The 16,456-nt window shown below is 37.9% G+C and overlaps 1 protein-coding gene across 1 annotated transcript in view; it reads left to right on the forward strand.

Moving 5' to 3' along the window:
• Nucleotides 1–16,456, forward strand: part of nbas (NBAS subunit of NRZ tethering complex) — a 241,803-nt gene that overhangs the window by 58,213 nt on the left and 167,134 nt on the right. Inside the window, exons 22-23 of the mRNA XM_038276549.1 lie at nt 945–1,031; nt 2,855–3,008. Of these exons, the coding sequence (XP_038132477.1) occupies nt 945–1,031; nt 2,855–3,008 (241 nt within the window). The remainder of the gene's footprint in view (nt 1–944; nt 1,032–2,854; nt 3,009–16,456) is intronic.

Below are 16,456 nucleotides of genomic sequence, written 5' to 3' on the forward strand. Positions count from 1 at the left end.
GCTGTTTTATGTCTCAGCAGGAGCATAGGCATTTTTATGCTTTTTGGGGATTTGAATTGATAGTTTTTTGGGGGTAACTTGTCAGATCTGGGATACAAGATTAGCTAATCATTTTCACTTTGGTTTCTTTTTATTAATTATTTTTGGAGCGCGTGTGTAAAACTTAGCATGTTTATGCAAAGTCTGCCTGGATGTATGGAGGAAAGCATATCTGTAATTATAAACGCATTGCAACAAAATTTGGCACCAATAAACACTTAAAAAGCAGCAAAAAGGTTGCGGGTTCGCTTCCTGGCCCGGGGTCTTTCTCCATCATTAATTCCACTTTAATGATGATGAAACAAATAAAACTAACCATAGATAAATCATGATGATATCAAAAAGATTAAATAAGTAAAACAGAATGTATTATGTGAAAAATAGAAATATGGTAACAAAAATAACTGATCAAGAAATAAATACCGGTATAACCTATTTGTTTCAACCTTTTGTGTTTTATACCAAACATATTTTAGCTTTGATGTTTTTCAGCAGTTGTTGAATCTCAGCAGTTGCCTTTTTTTAATCTTTGAAGTCTGTTTTCTGTTGCCACACAGTTTAAATTTAGATGTTTTCTTAATGGTACATGTTTGGCAATAAATAACTTTGAGTAAGGCTAGTCAGACTGGCTAATAACTGCATTTAAGTAGTTAGTTTAGGCTTATGCTAATTTGGCTGTTACTTTTTCATTATGTACAGATGTATATGGATAATGTTTTTACAAAAATGAATGAAATAATGAGAAATGCATGTCGTATCAAAACCTGAAAGAACCTGTGACGTGGTTATTCTAGGCACTGCAGGTGCTACTGTATGTGGTTGTCTGATTAGGCTGTTTTTTTGGTTTAGTTATGTAATTTTAAATGTTTGTTTGTGTTTTTTTTCCTTATATTTTTCTGTTACAGTCTGGATGAGAGAGGCGAGTTGGCGTTGATCCCTTGGGACGAGCAGAAACACAGAGAGAAGGACTGGTGTGAGGAAGAGGAGTGCAGGTAAATACTTCATATTAAAACTGGCTGAATTTTAGCATTAAACAATAATGAACTCCAGCATTTAGAAAAGAAGGGCTTAATGTATAATTAAATGACCTGCCTGAATTCTTCATAAAAAGCCTCCTATCAACATTGCAGAATTGGAATCATTCCTGTTCCATGAAGGCCAGATGCTTTTGCTGGCATCATTATGAGAAACAAAACATGACATCCTATTATCCAATTGTTAAATAGAGCCATATCAGACTAATGCTCCGTCCTGTTGTGCTGCCAATTTGTGCCATTTGCCATCTACTATCGGGGGGCCAGATTCATTTACAATTTTACTTTGCAGACACAGTTTTATTACTTCTTGGTGTAGAGAGATAATATATTTTATTGCTGAGATGGATATACTTGTTCTGGAACGGCATTTTGTTTATGTGAAACAGTGAAGGTTTTAAGACAAATTATAAACCTTTCTGTCTTTCCTTTAATATTTTTTGCATTAAGAAGTTTTTTTATTAAGATAGAATTAAAGCTAAAGCACCCCTGAATGCATTTTTAACAACTTTATATAGTTATATTTACCTTTCCAGTCAATTTTTGAAAGAGTTTCTCTCTTGGACGAATAGTGGATGTTTTTATCGATTATCTGCTTTTTCTGATGTTTAATGAAGGAGAATCTTGTGCTTTTGCTTTAATCTATATTTCAAAATTTATTTTCTGTTTTATTACAATTTTTTGGGTATGTCTGGTTACCTAAGATCACAAATTTCCTTTTATAGAAAACTTTTAAGCCTGTCACAATGCATGTGGATTCCCTCCCTCCGTTCTCCTTTATTTTCCAGTTCTTAAAGTGTAGATTTAGTTTTGGAGTAATAGACGCAAGCAAGCTTCATTTTGTTCACCTTTTCTTTGCTCCTTCTTTCCCTCTATTCTTTATTTCTTTCCTCCCTCCTTTTTTTCATTTTTTTCCTTGGTCATATCCCTCTGTTCTCTTACACTCTTCCTTTTTTGTTTCTTTGTCATCCTAACCCTTTCTATTTTTGTGTCCTACTTCCTTTCCTTCTATCCTTTCTTCTAATATTCCCTCCCTCTTAGTTCCGTGGTTCCTTTAGTTCTTCCTTTTTATAGGTCCTACCTTACTACCTTACTTGCTTTTAGTAAAAAATACACTTTCTTAGCAAAAAATAAAATAAAATTGCAATCAAGGTGTAGATCTAATGTTGGTGAAATAGACACAAACTAATGTTTTAATTTAATTTAATAATAGGAGCAAAAGCAACGTCAGACCATCGAGTAAAACAAACAAAAATTATTTGATGTTACATTTTATCAGGCTTAATTTTTTTATTAGAAGTTTACTAATTTCTTCTCTACAGACTGTAAAGCTTTATTTCCTTTTGAGATTTTCAAAATGGTGCAAACATTTGTAGACCCAGCGTGTTCCATAACGAAGCTCAGATGAATAAATCTAATGCACTTTGCTGTAATATATTCATCCCTCTGTTTTCTACTAAAGGATTTGCTATCTTGCTTGGTGAAATGAACTGCATCAAATTACCTGATTTAATACCTCACTGATTCTGAAAAATAGAAGACCAACCGTCACACCAAGGAGTCATATAATAAAAACATCCTGGTGGTGCTTAGTATGCTGCATCACTGATGGGAAAAAAAAAAATCATTTTTTTATTTATTTGATGTTCTTATCAAGCTAAAAATAACCTTAGAAATAATCAATACAGCATTTCTTTTTGCCTCCTTGGTATTTTATTCAATAAAATAAGTAATTTTCACCTTCAATACAAAAATAACAAACTTTTATTTCTTTTACCTAGAGTGATGCTGGACCAGCACCTGTTTGATGATGATGGTTTTCTGTATGAGGAAGCTCCAGAGCTGCAGAGATTTCGTACAGCCACACCATCCATTGAGCTGCTCACCGACTGGTACCGGAGCAGAGCCCAGGACATAGACTCCTGCTCCAGACAGGTAAGAACCTCCCCACCGCTTCCAGCTCCAATCTCTATAATGGGTCGTTTGGATGCAGGAGGTATGAATGGAGATAACTGCTTCTTAAAAAAGCATACGAATCAGATATAACTGACTTGGCTGTAGGGTTGGTAGGAAGTATAGTAGTTATTTCCAGTACATATCACATGTATATTTTGTTATATATGCTAACAATGGGTGTTTCATACAGTACTGTTATTTTTGGGAATTTTTTTCAGGACAATGTTTTTTGTATAAATTGAAGAAAATAATGGAACAATGATTAAATAAGCTACCAAAATTACTTCTTGCTATTACCGTAATCTAATTATAGTCACACTAAACTACTATTATTAGGTTAGAAATGCATAGATACTTAGATACACATTCTGTTAACTTAGATAATTGGTTAACATTGCAGAATAATATTTTTTTGGTTTTAGAAAACAGTAAGAATTATAAATCTTTGTCATATTTTGAAATTAATGTATAATGTCAAAGTTTGTGTCTTTAAATAAAAATATTAGATCTGCATTTTTTAAAATTACAAACCCTAAAAGAAGTAGTTATTACCGATATCACTGATGATTTTTATCTGACTTAGAATAAGCTGTAAAAGAACAAACTTGTTTATCCCAATGTTTTCCTGCCTCACAGAGGAATTTTTACTACACATGAGGTGGATTTTTTTTAAACCTGCTCAAAATATTTAGAAATGCTTGACACAGAATCAGCGTCAGTTTTTAAGAGTCAGATAGTCAATAGTGGATGGAAAAATCAGTAGTTACATGTGCAGCTATGATGCTTGGACAGGATTACATAAACCCGGTTTATGACCTTTAAACAACAAGGGTAAGATTGAATTTATGTTTTTGACTTAAACTCATAACTAAACATGTAATAAGACATTGATCCTAAACATTAAATCTCTAACAAAACGTTTGACAAAGAAAAATACAATTAAGGTGTTGCAAAGACATGGCCAGAGTTGAGATCTCTGAAGTGCTGCAGCAGGGCCTTAACCCATTTAGGCCGGGAAAGCATTACCGCATTTCTACCATTCAAGCCGGGGGTGCTGTTGCGTCATTCTACCATTGACGCCGGGAGAGCATATAAGTCAAGCAAGAAGAAAGAAGTTTTTTTCAAGCAAACATGGAGGAGTTTGACAGAGAAGAGTTGTCGGAAGGCAGTGATTTTGAGGAGTGTGTCGGCTTTGATGACGGTATAGATGAAATGATGACTTTGAACGCGCTGAACCAATCGAACTACCACCGCAATGCACGGAGTGTTTTCAACCGCACACCTGGAGTGAAAGTTGATTTGCCTGCAGACGCCACACCGCTGCAGGCATTTGAGCATATTTTTAATGAAGAACTTTGGATGCATCTAGTTACCGAGACGAATAGGTACAGTGACCAAACAAACCAAACTCCAACAAGAGCAAAGATGGCAAAGTGGTCACCCGTGACTGTGACGGAGATGAAGACATTTATTGGGCTGTGTATGTAAACCTCTCTTCAGGACGCAGTTCCCCCAAAATATGTCCCGGGACAGATTTGTGGCCATCTGGAGGTAAGTTGTATGCAATTTATAACACAGACATATGCATTATTATGCATAATAATACTGTTAATAAGTAATCATCAGATAGTTATTTATGTAATGTTTGTTCTTTATTTTGAAAACGTTTTATATTGCACATTCTCAATGAAGACATGATCACATATGGAAAAAATAAAAGGTTGAATTTTTTTTTTTTTTGATTACTGCTTTTCACATTTTTTTTTTGGAAGAATTTCAAAGATAAAATATATTTTGAGTTCTATCTGCTACAGAAGCTGAGATATCAATAATTAAGGCGTTGACACAGTTGCTGAATTTACAGAAAAACTTCAGGTTTTAGGGGTATTTTTTAAAATCGGCCATAGGTTTTTAAGGTGTTTTTTCCAGGCGTTTTAGGCCTAAATGGGTTAAGAGAACAAAGTGGCTTCTGCTGGACAGATGGGACCAAAGTAGAGATGTCTGGCTGTAGTGCATACTTGAGGAAAACCAGACAGCAGCACAGACTTACACATTGGATTAGAGGGAGGGATTTGAGCATATCTTCATGGTAATTGCATATTTTCTTTTCGTGTCAAAGCAGATTAAATGATACCACTTTACTATTATACTCCCTTATCAGGGATGCATTTATCAATTTGATTGATCTTATCGATCAACAACAATTAATTGATAAGCAGCCATTTTATTGAAAACTTGAGTTTTCCCTTAATAGAAAAATAAAACACTGGCATTTTAAAGGTACACTATGCAACCGGTGTTGATTTTCCAGTGAGGCTCCCTCCAGAGGGCGAAAGTAAAAGTGCACTGTCGTAAATATGCACAGCTGTTCTCCTGGTTTCTCCGTCAAGCCAGGCGCGGTTGTTTTGAGCTTAGCAGCGAATGACTAATGCTGCGTTCACACTGGACGTAGCTGGCGCGACAGAAGCAGCGAGTTTACATGCAAAGTCAATGGTTGACGCGCGTCAAGGCGCAGCAAAAGGTCCCGCGGCGCGTTTTGAGCACCAGGCGCAGCACGCCTGAGCAGCTGAAGTAGCGTGTCGGGTGCGTTTAACGCAGGGAGAGAGACACAGCGCTGATGATCACTCCTCTTAAACAGTTTATTGACGCCTAAATTAACTTAAAATGCAGAAATCTGCCGGCAGAATATGCAGTTTGGATTATTTAGATGAAAAACACCTACCAGCTGCCGCGGTGAACCGCTGCTGATGAAGGGATCCATACTGTTGGCGCCCCGCTGGTATGTGGGGGTCTGAGCGGCTCCGACAGAAAAAATATTGAAGGCAGGATAATAATCTGAATGAACTGACTGCACTGATTACGTTTTCAGGTGTATTTTCTCACTTAAACACATATTAAAACTACTTTATTCCCACTGATCACAGCAAATATAGTTGCAAGGCAGAGAAAGGATAGTGAAGCTCCGCCCAACACGCCTCAGACACAGCCGGAGCAGCAAAGCTGCTTCAGCCACGCATCAGAACTAACTGGTACAAGCAGCAAAAAGGAAGCAGCAGACGCGATTTTGCTGCTTTTGCTGCGTGAACGTAGCATAACTGCACAAAGATCGCCACTGTGCTAGCAACGAGAATGCTTTTAACTGGGGGCGTGTAGCAGTTCTCGCCGTAAAGCAAGACTGACTCTCACGAGACTTCTGAGCCTGTGGGTGCGGGTCGGTGCTCCTGCAGTTGCAAGTGCAGTATTTCCCCCACAGACCACCAGGGCGGCCGAGAATACCTTTGTTCAACCTGAAATGACTCATTTAGTCATCCATAACGTTATGGAACACATTAATTAACTGAAAAATGTTGCATAGTGTCCCTTTAACAATTTATCCTTTCAACTGTATTAATACCGACTGAACAAACAAAACGTGTTGTCTTACTAAACTCAGATATATGTAGAAGATAAAGGAAAGCCGGAATCTATTAGATCACTGAATAAATACAAAATTAAAAATTGGAAAACATTTTCCAATGTACATAGTGGGACATTGGAGGGGTGGTGTTAAAATAAAGATAGCGTGATCAATCAGAGATTTAGGTTAGTTTGGTGTCCTTGTTTTCACCGTTACGAGGTGCGTCTCTCACCACTAGTGTTACTGGAAGAGTTCAATCTGGAGAAGTGTTCATTTCTTGGATTGCAATATTTTGTCATTTTTCAAGTCAAAGTAGACTCATCTGACTAAAATCTGTATAATTCTTAATTATATATGGTGGCATTAGTCTTATATGGCTCTAGTGGTTTGGGACGAAAACGTTGACTAAGATCTCCAGACTGAAAGTTGACTAAACAGGGATACAAGTTTGAACTTAATTTTCACTACAAGCATTAAAACTCTCGACAAAAAAAAACAACTAACATCTAAATTATTGTCAGAACTGACATCAGTAATATATCACATTTATTGTGGATATTAGGAAATTATGTGTGTAAGGAAAGGTTGACAATTTATATGTTTAATCTCTCAGCAATGGCCTGTCATCCCCCTTTCCATTTATTATTGTCTACAGTATTTCGCTATTAATGTTCATTGAAATTTCAGAAGGTTTCCACCAGTGAAATGGTTCACTATGTTTTCTCAGTGAACTCCATTGAGCTTGTCTTAAATTCGTGACGTTAGGCAAGCGAGACGTTCTTTTGGTGAAACCAACTAATCGCAAATTGATATTTGTCTGAGCCGAGTTGGATTTGGGCGCCTAAGTCTGACTTTTCTGAGTAAGTTTTAGGAAAGTCCTCTCTTGTCTCCATTAAATAAACCAAAATCAAACTTGATTCAAGTTTCTCCAACATTACTTCTGTTGCAAATACCAGTTAGTCAATGTCTAACGATCAGATGAAACAGATTTTTAATCTAATAAACCATTAATCAATCATTAAATGTAAGTTGTGTATTTGTTTGCATTCCCACCCTTTGCAGGTGATCTAAAAAGAATTTATATATTTGTTATAAATTAATCTGTAAATGTTTTATTTGTGTTTATTTTAAAAATTATGTTTGCAAATGCTTTGTTGTGCCTATAAGGTAGTACCTTATTCAGGTGACATGCTGAATATTAAGTCACACTATATGGCAAGAGAGTGTTGGTTTTGTTTGTTGCTCACCCTCAATGCAAAATAAATACTTATGAAGGAATTATAAAGTGTTTACAGATTAACATGTTCATAAACAGTTTTTTAGCCATCTACAAGGTAGCCTTTTTGTTAAGTGGTACATTAAGGCTTTATTGGTACAAATATAAGCACCTTTAACACAATCTATAAGTCATCAGTTGACACCAAAAGTTTTTTGTTCATGATAAGATTAAACTTTTTTTAATAAAGGGTGCTTAACTTTGAACTTCCAACAAGTAAAGTATTCCACTTTCCACTGCTCTCACTTTGAATTTGCAAACATCTCATTCCTTGTTGGGAATTAAATTAGCTCAGACTACTGGTATTTTCTCCCATTCAGGTAAAACATCTTGTGCATCCCGTTGATTACTCTTTTCAGGTTCCCTCTGCTTTATTGTGACTTGCAGAAGGGCAGCAGCAGAAAGCAATTAATGGAAGCCTGGCCATTGGTAAGATAATTGCTGCTGCACACTACTTTTAGATAATTGAGGGCAGAAAAGTACTGTATGACGAGCGTGATTTCAAAATGCAGAAGATATGTTGCCAACCTTCATCAGTCAAGGTCACTTTGATCCTGTCTGTGGCAGTTATTATCATATTGGCCATATGGACTTTTAATGAAGAGAAAGCAAAGCTTCTGTCATTTGCGCTCTCATGCTGGAGCTGTAAAATAGGACTTGATAGGACTTGTTTAGAGGAGTAATGGGATATAAACGATGGAGCTGCCCACTGTCTCCACCCACACTATCCAAACTGCACCCCTGTCCCCTTTCTACCTCCTTCACAATGATGAATCAAGGTTGTCGGGAAGCTCTCTTCATCTTTGTGAAAAGACTAACTAGGGTGAAGTTATATTGTTCCCCTTCATTTCTCTATTTCAATCCTTCCCATCGGCTCAGAGAGGATGGAGGAATAGAGATTTGGGCGTCCATTGCTCATTTTTTGTGAGACCTTGGGAATTGTAGCTTTCATCATGCAATGGAAAAGGGAGGTAACATTTCAGGGGAGGAAAAACAGGCTTTGTTAATCTCTAGTAATCACCCCAGCTTCCCCTTTCCTTCTCTCCCTTGTTTCTTTTTAATTAGAGCTCATCTCCTTTTGCACTCTAACACGTTACTCCAGGAGTCTGTCAAGACTCTCCTCAAATCTCATATCTTCTGAGCCTTCACACTTCTACTTACACGGACTCAAGTGACATCTCCCCTAGAAACTTCAGCTTTATCCTGTGCTTCCAGTGTCTTGTAAAAGTTATCATGGCACTTGAACTTTTCCAGACAAACTTGTTTTTTTTTTTTATATAGGTATTTTTTTCATTTCTTCTTCATTCACCTAGTATGATGCGTGGTTTTAAGAATTTTTACACATAAGTCAGTTCTCCAGAAAAACATATTTAACTGGAATTAAAGCTCCTGTTCTCCCTGCCCCTCCTTGATTTTCAATATACAACTATGAGCATATCTAATATAGTGGCTTTGACTTCATAATGATAGGGAAATTGTGAAATTCAATATTTGTGTCAAATATTCATACCAACTGCAATCAGCTGCCATTTTTTCACCATTTATTTTTGTTTCTAACAACGTTATGCATCTACCACTTTTCTGGGTTAGGTGCAGGGTTAGGATTACCTAACCCTGTGTAGATGGAAAAATGCCAGGGCTGAAAATCATTCCCAGTCCTATCCTGAGCCAGTGTAATGTAAATTAGACACAGTGCAGCCTCTTGAACATCCTTACTGTAGCCGCCCTAGTCAAAACTTCATATTGCGAAGAAAAAAAAGCACATCCTTGACTGTAACTGGTATTTTTTGTTTTAGTGAAATCAGAACGTTAACATACTGACTGTGCATAGAGAGCGTGCTTTCTGCAGGTCAGAGCGATCTGAAACTAATCTATACCTGTGGCATGAGAAGTGTTCCTCAGATAAGAGTGGTACGCTTTCTGTATGGAAGTGATGGAGCTGCTTACTAACTTAGAGCGGAGGGGAAAAAATCAGGCTCCAAATGTTCCCGTCTCAACATCCAATGCATTTTGGACAGGTGAAACACTTTTCCACCGAAACTTGTTCTTCTCAGAAATAAAATTCACTTAATTAAAGCAATTGTATCAATGCTGTCTGAAATTTTTGATTTTCCAAGTTCTCTAACAGCTAATCTAAATAGTAAATCCACTTAAAGTAAGCTCTTTCCTTAAAGATGTTTTCTTACTGAGTGAATCAATGGATATTATGCTGTCAAAGATGGCAAATAAGTGGTCAGATAGGGCAGCAACACTTACAGATACCTTGGAAATGTTTGGACCAACATATTTTTGATCAAGTTTAAAATATGTTCCACTTTGTGCGTTTGCTGTTTAACATGTTTAGTCAAACCAAAGTTTCAAAGAGTATCATTTAGTTCCATTGCACTTCTGTCTTCAGTATTTTCAATGTGAATGTTAAAGTCTCCCACAGTAACTAGACAGTCACACGTAACACATAACAGATAAAAGGTTATTAAAATCCCTGGAAAAAAGTTGGTTTTGGACTTAAGGAACCTGTAAATACTCAGGACAAACAGTTACAACCTGGCTCTTTTTGCTGTAAGGAGTAATTTTTGGTTTACCTCCAAATTTTCCTTTTTTCATGTTTAAAAAGAAACTCACTTTTTTAACATGATTTTCTGTGACGCCTAGAAGAACTGTGACCAGTGGGGAAACAGGATTTCTCGTCGCCAGCCCCACCCTCCACACATGCATTTCTTACCACTGCATATAAATCCACCACTGACTTTTAAATCGATTTCAGTCCAATTCAGTTAAAGGCCGTTTTAGGTTTGCTTATAAAACATCAGCTTGTGGCAGTGACAAAATGTAAAAGGTTTTAAGGACATGCATACTTTTACAAGGCACTACACCTTTTCTCTCCACCACAATCTGGCTGCTGTTGATTCTTGGGAGAGAGATTTAATGGTGAAAGTGGGGCTTGATTAAAAAGGAGCCTCACCAGAGGATGCTAGAGTGTTCTGAAGCAGTCACAGAGAGGTGGCTATGAAAAAAGGGCTGATGGGCTAGACTGACTACATGACTCATAGAGAGGAACAAACTTCAAAAGTATAACATGAGAGTGTAAAACAAGAAAGGGAAAAAAAGAGATAAGTGCGTGGCCAATGCAGCGTTTCCCTCTTGGTTAGCGCATTACTAACACAAAATGAGGAGAGGCCAAGGCTAACAGATGCTTCGATAGGAAAAATAAAAGCAATCTCATGGAAAGAGCTCTGTGTGAAGAAAATCACCACTTATGTGGGGTTAAAGGGGTGGAAAGAAATTATATTAAAAACAAGTGGTGGCTGCACTTGCAACAAAATGGCACAAAATAAAGAAATTCCTTTTGAAAGGCAGAAATGAAAAAGCGAGTTGTTGGCTGACAGGAAAAGCAGATGGCCAGGCAGGGAGTTCAAACAGAGGCCAGCTATAGTGACTGCTACAGACTTCTATTAGAAGGTGGAGGGAAAATAGAAGAAGACAAGTGGACCAGAAATTTAGATGGGTTGATGAGAATATGTGAGTGTGATGTCTGAAAGAAATGACGGAGATTAGAAAAAGATGAGAGAGACTGAGGAGGCTTGAATGGAGCGGGAGGATAATAGAGAGCACAGGAGAGGGAGTTGATGGAGAATAAGGTACTTTTTAACAATGAAAACTTTTAACACATCAATAATGATAACAGAGGAGGAGATAGGGTCATAATTAAATGGTTAGACGTAGCAATGGACTGATGTCAGATTCTCCTGGGGTGATAGAAGTACCTTCCTGAGTCACCATCCGAACATCTGATTACAATAGAACCAGAGGAGCGTTGAGGGGAGATTGTATCGTTCCCTTTTGGAAAAGGAATATGGCCCAACTGCCTTTTCTGTTTGAACTGCATCTAATTTGAACCTCAGCTCATGTCCATTTGAAACCTCAACACCTAGAATACAGTTAGAGATGGCTTATTGACAATCAGAGCTCTCAACACTAACTGACAACAGCCTCTTTCACTGCCCCATGCTGCCATCTTGCCTTGTGTTTATATGAGTAGAAGTTCATGTCGTTGTCTGATGATTATGTAATTGTTTAATCTTTGGTGATTTTATATTGCTCATTTTAATTTAAGCAATACATTGTTACAGTGTAAATGAAAAAAGTTTTACCATTTGTCTTTTAGGAACAAAATCTGCTGGTCCCCAAACCAGACCCCATTTCGCCATTGTGCCTAGAAATCCTGTGCATAAATGTAACAGGACCGGTTACAGAGTGAAGCCCTGCAGGAATCCAACATGCATCAGCAGCAAGTCAAACTTAATGCTGACAATGCGGACCTAACTCTTGCTTCACTTGTACTGTGACTGGATGGCCCCTAGTAAAGGGCCCCCCACACCTGGAGTGCCCCCCAACGGGGACACCATGTGGGACACAGTCGAATGTCTTCTCTAGGTCCACAAAACGCATTTGGACCGGTTTGCCAAACTCCCATGAACCCTTAAGCACCCTCCAGAGGCTGTAGAGATGGTCCAGTGTATCACGGCCAGGACAGAAATCACACTGCTCCCCCAGAAGCCAAGGTTCAACAATCAGCTGGATTGTGCTATGCTTGGAAGGAAAGAAATACCATAGTTACTTGTATCTATGTGATTTTTTTCCACATCATCTCACAAAGTGGTTCACCAGCTCTCTGTACTCAGCTTCTTCTCCATCTTTTATGCACCCAACGACTTTATAGACATCTGAGTATTTCTGCAGATGACAGAACTCAGTCTTGTACTGGAAGTCAGAAGTGGGCAGAGTAAAAAGAAATGGAGGGAGTACTGTCCCCTGTGGTGCTCCTATGCTGCTGACTACTTGATTAGACTGCTGACCCTTAACTCTAACAAACTGTGGTCTGTTCTTCAGGTACAGTAGTCTTTGATCAAGGCGATTGATGATGCCTCCACCTGAGTCTTTTGTCGTTTCTGACAAAGCTAATCAGAATGAATCGTGTTCAATGCACTAAAGAAATAAAAAAGCATTATCCTCATAGTGCTGTCTGCCTTGTCTAAATAACAGTGGGTTTGTTTAAACAGGTGGATGATGGCATTATCAACTCCAAATCCACTGCGAAAGCAATCTGAAGGGGTTTCTGATAGCTTCTTGAGTGTTTGCTGAGTTATACCAACAGAAGTCTCTCTTGGACCTTTAGGATGGGAGATGACAGGGCAACAGGTCTTCTTCTGAACTGGAACAAGGCAGGTCTTCCACATCACTGGAACTGTCTCCTGTGTCAGCCTAAGGTTGAAGAGGTTTTGTAGAATCCTACAGATCTGCTCTGCACAGTGACCTGTGACTTATTACGATTCAATCTCTCCAGTTGCCACTTTACTTGACTTCTAGAGACAGGAAAGGGAAAGGCAGAGGGAACAGCATCATCTTCAGATTTGGCTGATAACAAGCTAATAGAGGGCAGGGTGTTCATGCGACTCTAGGTAGAAGAGAAAGATGCTGAGCTTGTTCCTGAACTGAACCATTTGAAGAATGTATTCAGTTTATTTTCTCTGTCCAGACTTCTATCTGTCTGATCAGCCTTCTGCTTGAAGCCTGGGATCTTCTTCATCCCTGGCCACACATCTTTGATATTGTTTTGCTGGAGTTCACTTTCCAGCCTTTTCCTGTATGCCTCCTTCCTTTCTCTTATCATGACCTTAAGTTGCTTCTGTATACCCCTCATTAATTCCCTGTCTCCTTTGTTTTTTTTATTGATCAGTTGCATCAGATCACTTGTGATCCATGGTTTATTATTTGAGAATTATTTTACTTATCTGGTATGGATTCTGTTATCTACACAGAAGTTTATGTAATCAGTCAGACACTCATTGCATTGATGTCCTCTCCATGTGGCTGAAGCAGCGCATCCTGTTCTATAGCCTCAAAAAAAACGTCCAGGTCTTTTATAGCTAGCCTTGACCATCTTTTTACAGTTCTTTTTAATGTAGGTTCTCACTTATAAAAAGGCTTATACTCTGAGCAGATAAAAAAAAAAAAAAAACATGCTTATCTGATTTCCCAAGAGGAGGTCTTCAGGGATGCAGGAGTCCTTGAAATTTGCATCAAAATAAGTCAAAATTTTTATTTTCTGTGGTACAGCAGCTGACAAACTGCTGGAACCGTGGCACTGTAGCAGAGAGTATGGCGTGATTAAAATCACCAGTTACTGCCACAATTTGGCTGTTATATTTGGAGCTTAGTAACAGCAGAACTGATTACCTCTCATTCACTGTTTGGCAGAATGTGGAATTCAAACGGTAACAGTAACAGAACTCAGGTAAACTCTCTGGGTGAAAAAATAATTGAAAAACAACCTGCAACAGAATCTTCACAGTAATGGATGGATAGCACCATCTCTTCAAAAGCAATGCCAACCCACTTCCTTTGTACTTCCCAGCCCTCTTTAAATGTGCTCATATGGTCAGAGAGACGCTGGAGTCCGAGATATGATCTTGCGACCATGTTTCAGTAAGACAAATAATACTGCATTGCTGATATTCTGGTTGGGTTCTTGCTAGGGCTTTGAATTCTTCTGACTTGTCTGCTAAATATCTCCCATTGCCCATGATGATTGATGGAATAGATGGCTTAAATTTCTTCTTCCTCTCTTCCCTACTTGCTCCTGTTCTGCATGCCTGGTGTTCCCTTTTCAACTCAGTTGGTACTTGTGGAAATATTTGATTTATTATTTCAGCTTTAGAGATATTAATTAGCTGCTCCCATAAAAAACTTTATATTACGATCCAATTGATTTCATAAAAAAAGAAGAAAAAAAGCTTTGTGTGGTTCTGCAAAATAACATCCCATAGCTAACAATTCTCCCTGTTACCCTTATAATAATAAAATCACTTTAGGAACAGTTATATTGAACAGTTGGTTTAAAGTGGATTTTACGTAATGTTTTACAATTTTTTTCTTTTTGCTCTTTCTGAATCTGCTGATCATTTAAGAAGGTAAGAGTAAATGGTTAATTAGTTGGGTATCTCTGCAGGTAGTGATTCTATTCTCCAGGCCTGCAGCTTGCCAGTTGTAGCTGTGAAACAACGTCAGCTGAAGTGTGTTGGAGAGACTAGTTTTTGCTGCTGTGTGGGTTCGTATTTTTTCATGATTGAAAATATTTCCATACAGATAATTAAAGTTTTCCTAAGTGTATTAATCAACCTCCTGAGCTGAGTGGCAGTGTGCATCATCCCTACTCTTCTCTTCATGGTGCTGGAGATAATTCTTATAACTCTTTCATTTTTTTCTAGAGTGACATTAAAAGGACGTTTTAAAAATCAATGTTAAACCTTGATGCTTATTTTAGAATCTGAATTGTCAGCAGTGTTAAAGAGGTATCCCTCTCTGGAGAGGACATGCTGGATCTTTTCGCACGTTTAGATCAATAGACCTTTCCCTCTTTCTGAATCCAATCATTCAAGCTCTCAGTCAAGTCTGTTCGGGTGTTTCTCATGCTGCCTCTGTTTGTTTGGAAGAATGTACGTTCAGCGAGTAGATGTATGGAATTACTTGTTCAGAGGAAATATGCTGAAATAAGCAGAAGCTGACAAGGCTGTAGGATCTTTGTGTGTGTGCACATGCCTGTGTAAGAAAGATGCTCTGCTCTAAAGAAAGGAAGAAAGCAATCATCACCCAGAGGCCCGGTGGCATCTGCTATTGATTAGCCAACATCCACAGGTAGGTGCTCATCGATTGGCTGGGTGTGCTGCCAGTGTATAGGTGGTCCAATATTGATTGGTTGCTCTTCTGGATGGAATTGTATTGATCTAAGCGGCAGGAAGCCCAAATCTTTGGCTTTATTGTGGAACGAATAATGATTGCATATTAGCAAAGACTGATGGGTATTATTTGGTCAGGGATTGGCTGCAATAGTGTTGATTTTTCTATGTCCCACTTCAGTAACCCCAGTAGCTTCTTTTTATTGACCTAGCACATTGCTGGCAGCACCCGCTGTAGTCACCTTGCTGTACGAGTATGCTCTGCAACATGTAGACATTTAGAAACAAAGCAGCCCTACAGCCTCAAAACATTTCCAAAGTTCCCACAGGAGATGGGAATGCATGGTTTTTTTCCTTAGAAAGAAAGTTGAATATTAGGCAATACAATAAGGAAGATTTTTTTATGAGAAACACTTAGAATGTCAAGCACAGCACTTACATATTAACACACAAAGTACCCTGAGAAAATATAAATGTTTTTGACAATCGTGTTGGGAAATTAAATTAGACCATTATTAAAAAAATGAATAACACTTCAAAATGTTGAGCTATACTTAGGAGTTAGGGGAGAAATATTACTGTTTTGATCCTATGGTCCTAAAAAATATATACATCATGCGAACACAGATTTTGATCAGTTTAAATGCAAATGTAGCTATTTTGTATTTATTGCAAATAATATTTAATAAGCACTCTGACGAATAGGGCCATAAATGTGTGCAGATTTCTCTTTTTGATAGATTATAAAGCAACTGATTTCTTTAGTTTGTAAAAGAGATTTCATTATTAGATAAAGATAGCCTGAATAAATTCTGATATTAGTATTCAAACAAGAAGTAACAAAGCGCTTCAAACCTGATTCTAAAGGTTCATCAGTAATGAGGCCTGGGTTTGATGGGGACATTTTAATCAGAAAGCGGAGTTAATCTGTTAATTCCTTTTTTTCTCCAGATGTACTCATTCTGTGTTCCTCCCCCATGAGTCAATACATTTTTCTGCAAGCATAATTTTTTGCATG

Source organism: Cyprinodon tularosa, unplaced genomic scaffold, assembly GCF_016077235.1.
Source record: "Cyprinodon tularosa strain WSP-4 unplaced genomic scaffold, ASM1607723v1 ctg125, whole genome shotgun sequence".
In the NCBI taxonomy this organism is placed as follows: domain Eukaryota; kingdom Metazoa; phylum Chordata; class Actinopteri; order Cyprinodontiformes; family Cyprinodontidae; genus Cyprinodon; species Cyprinodon tularosa.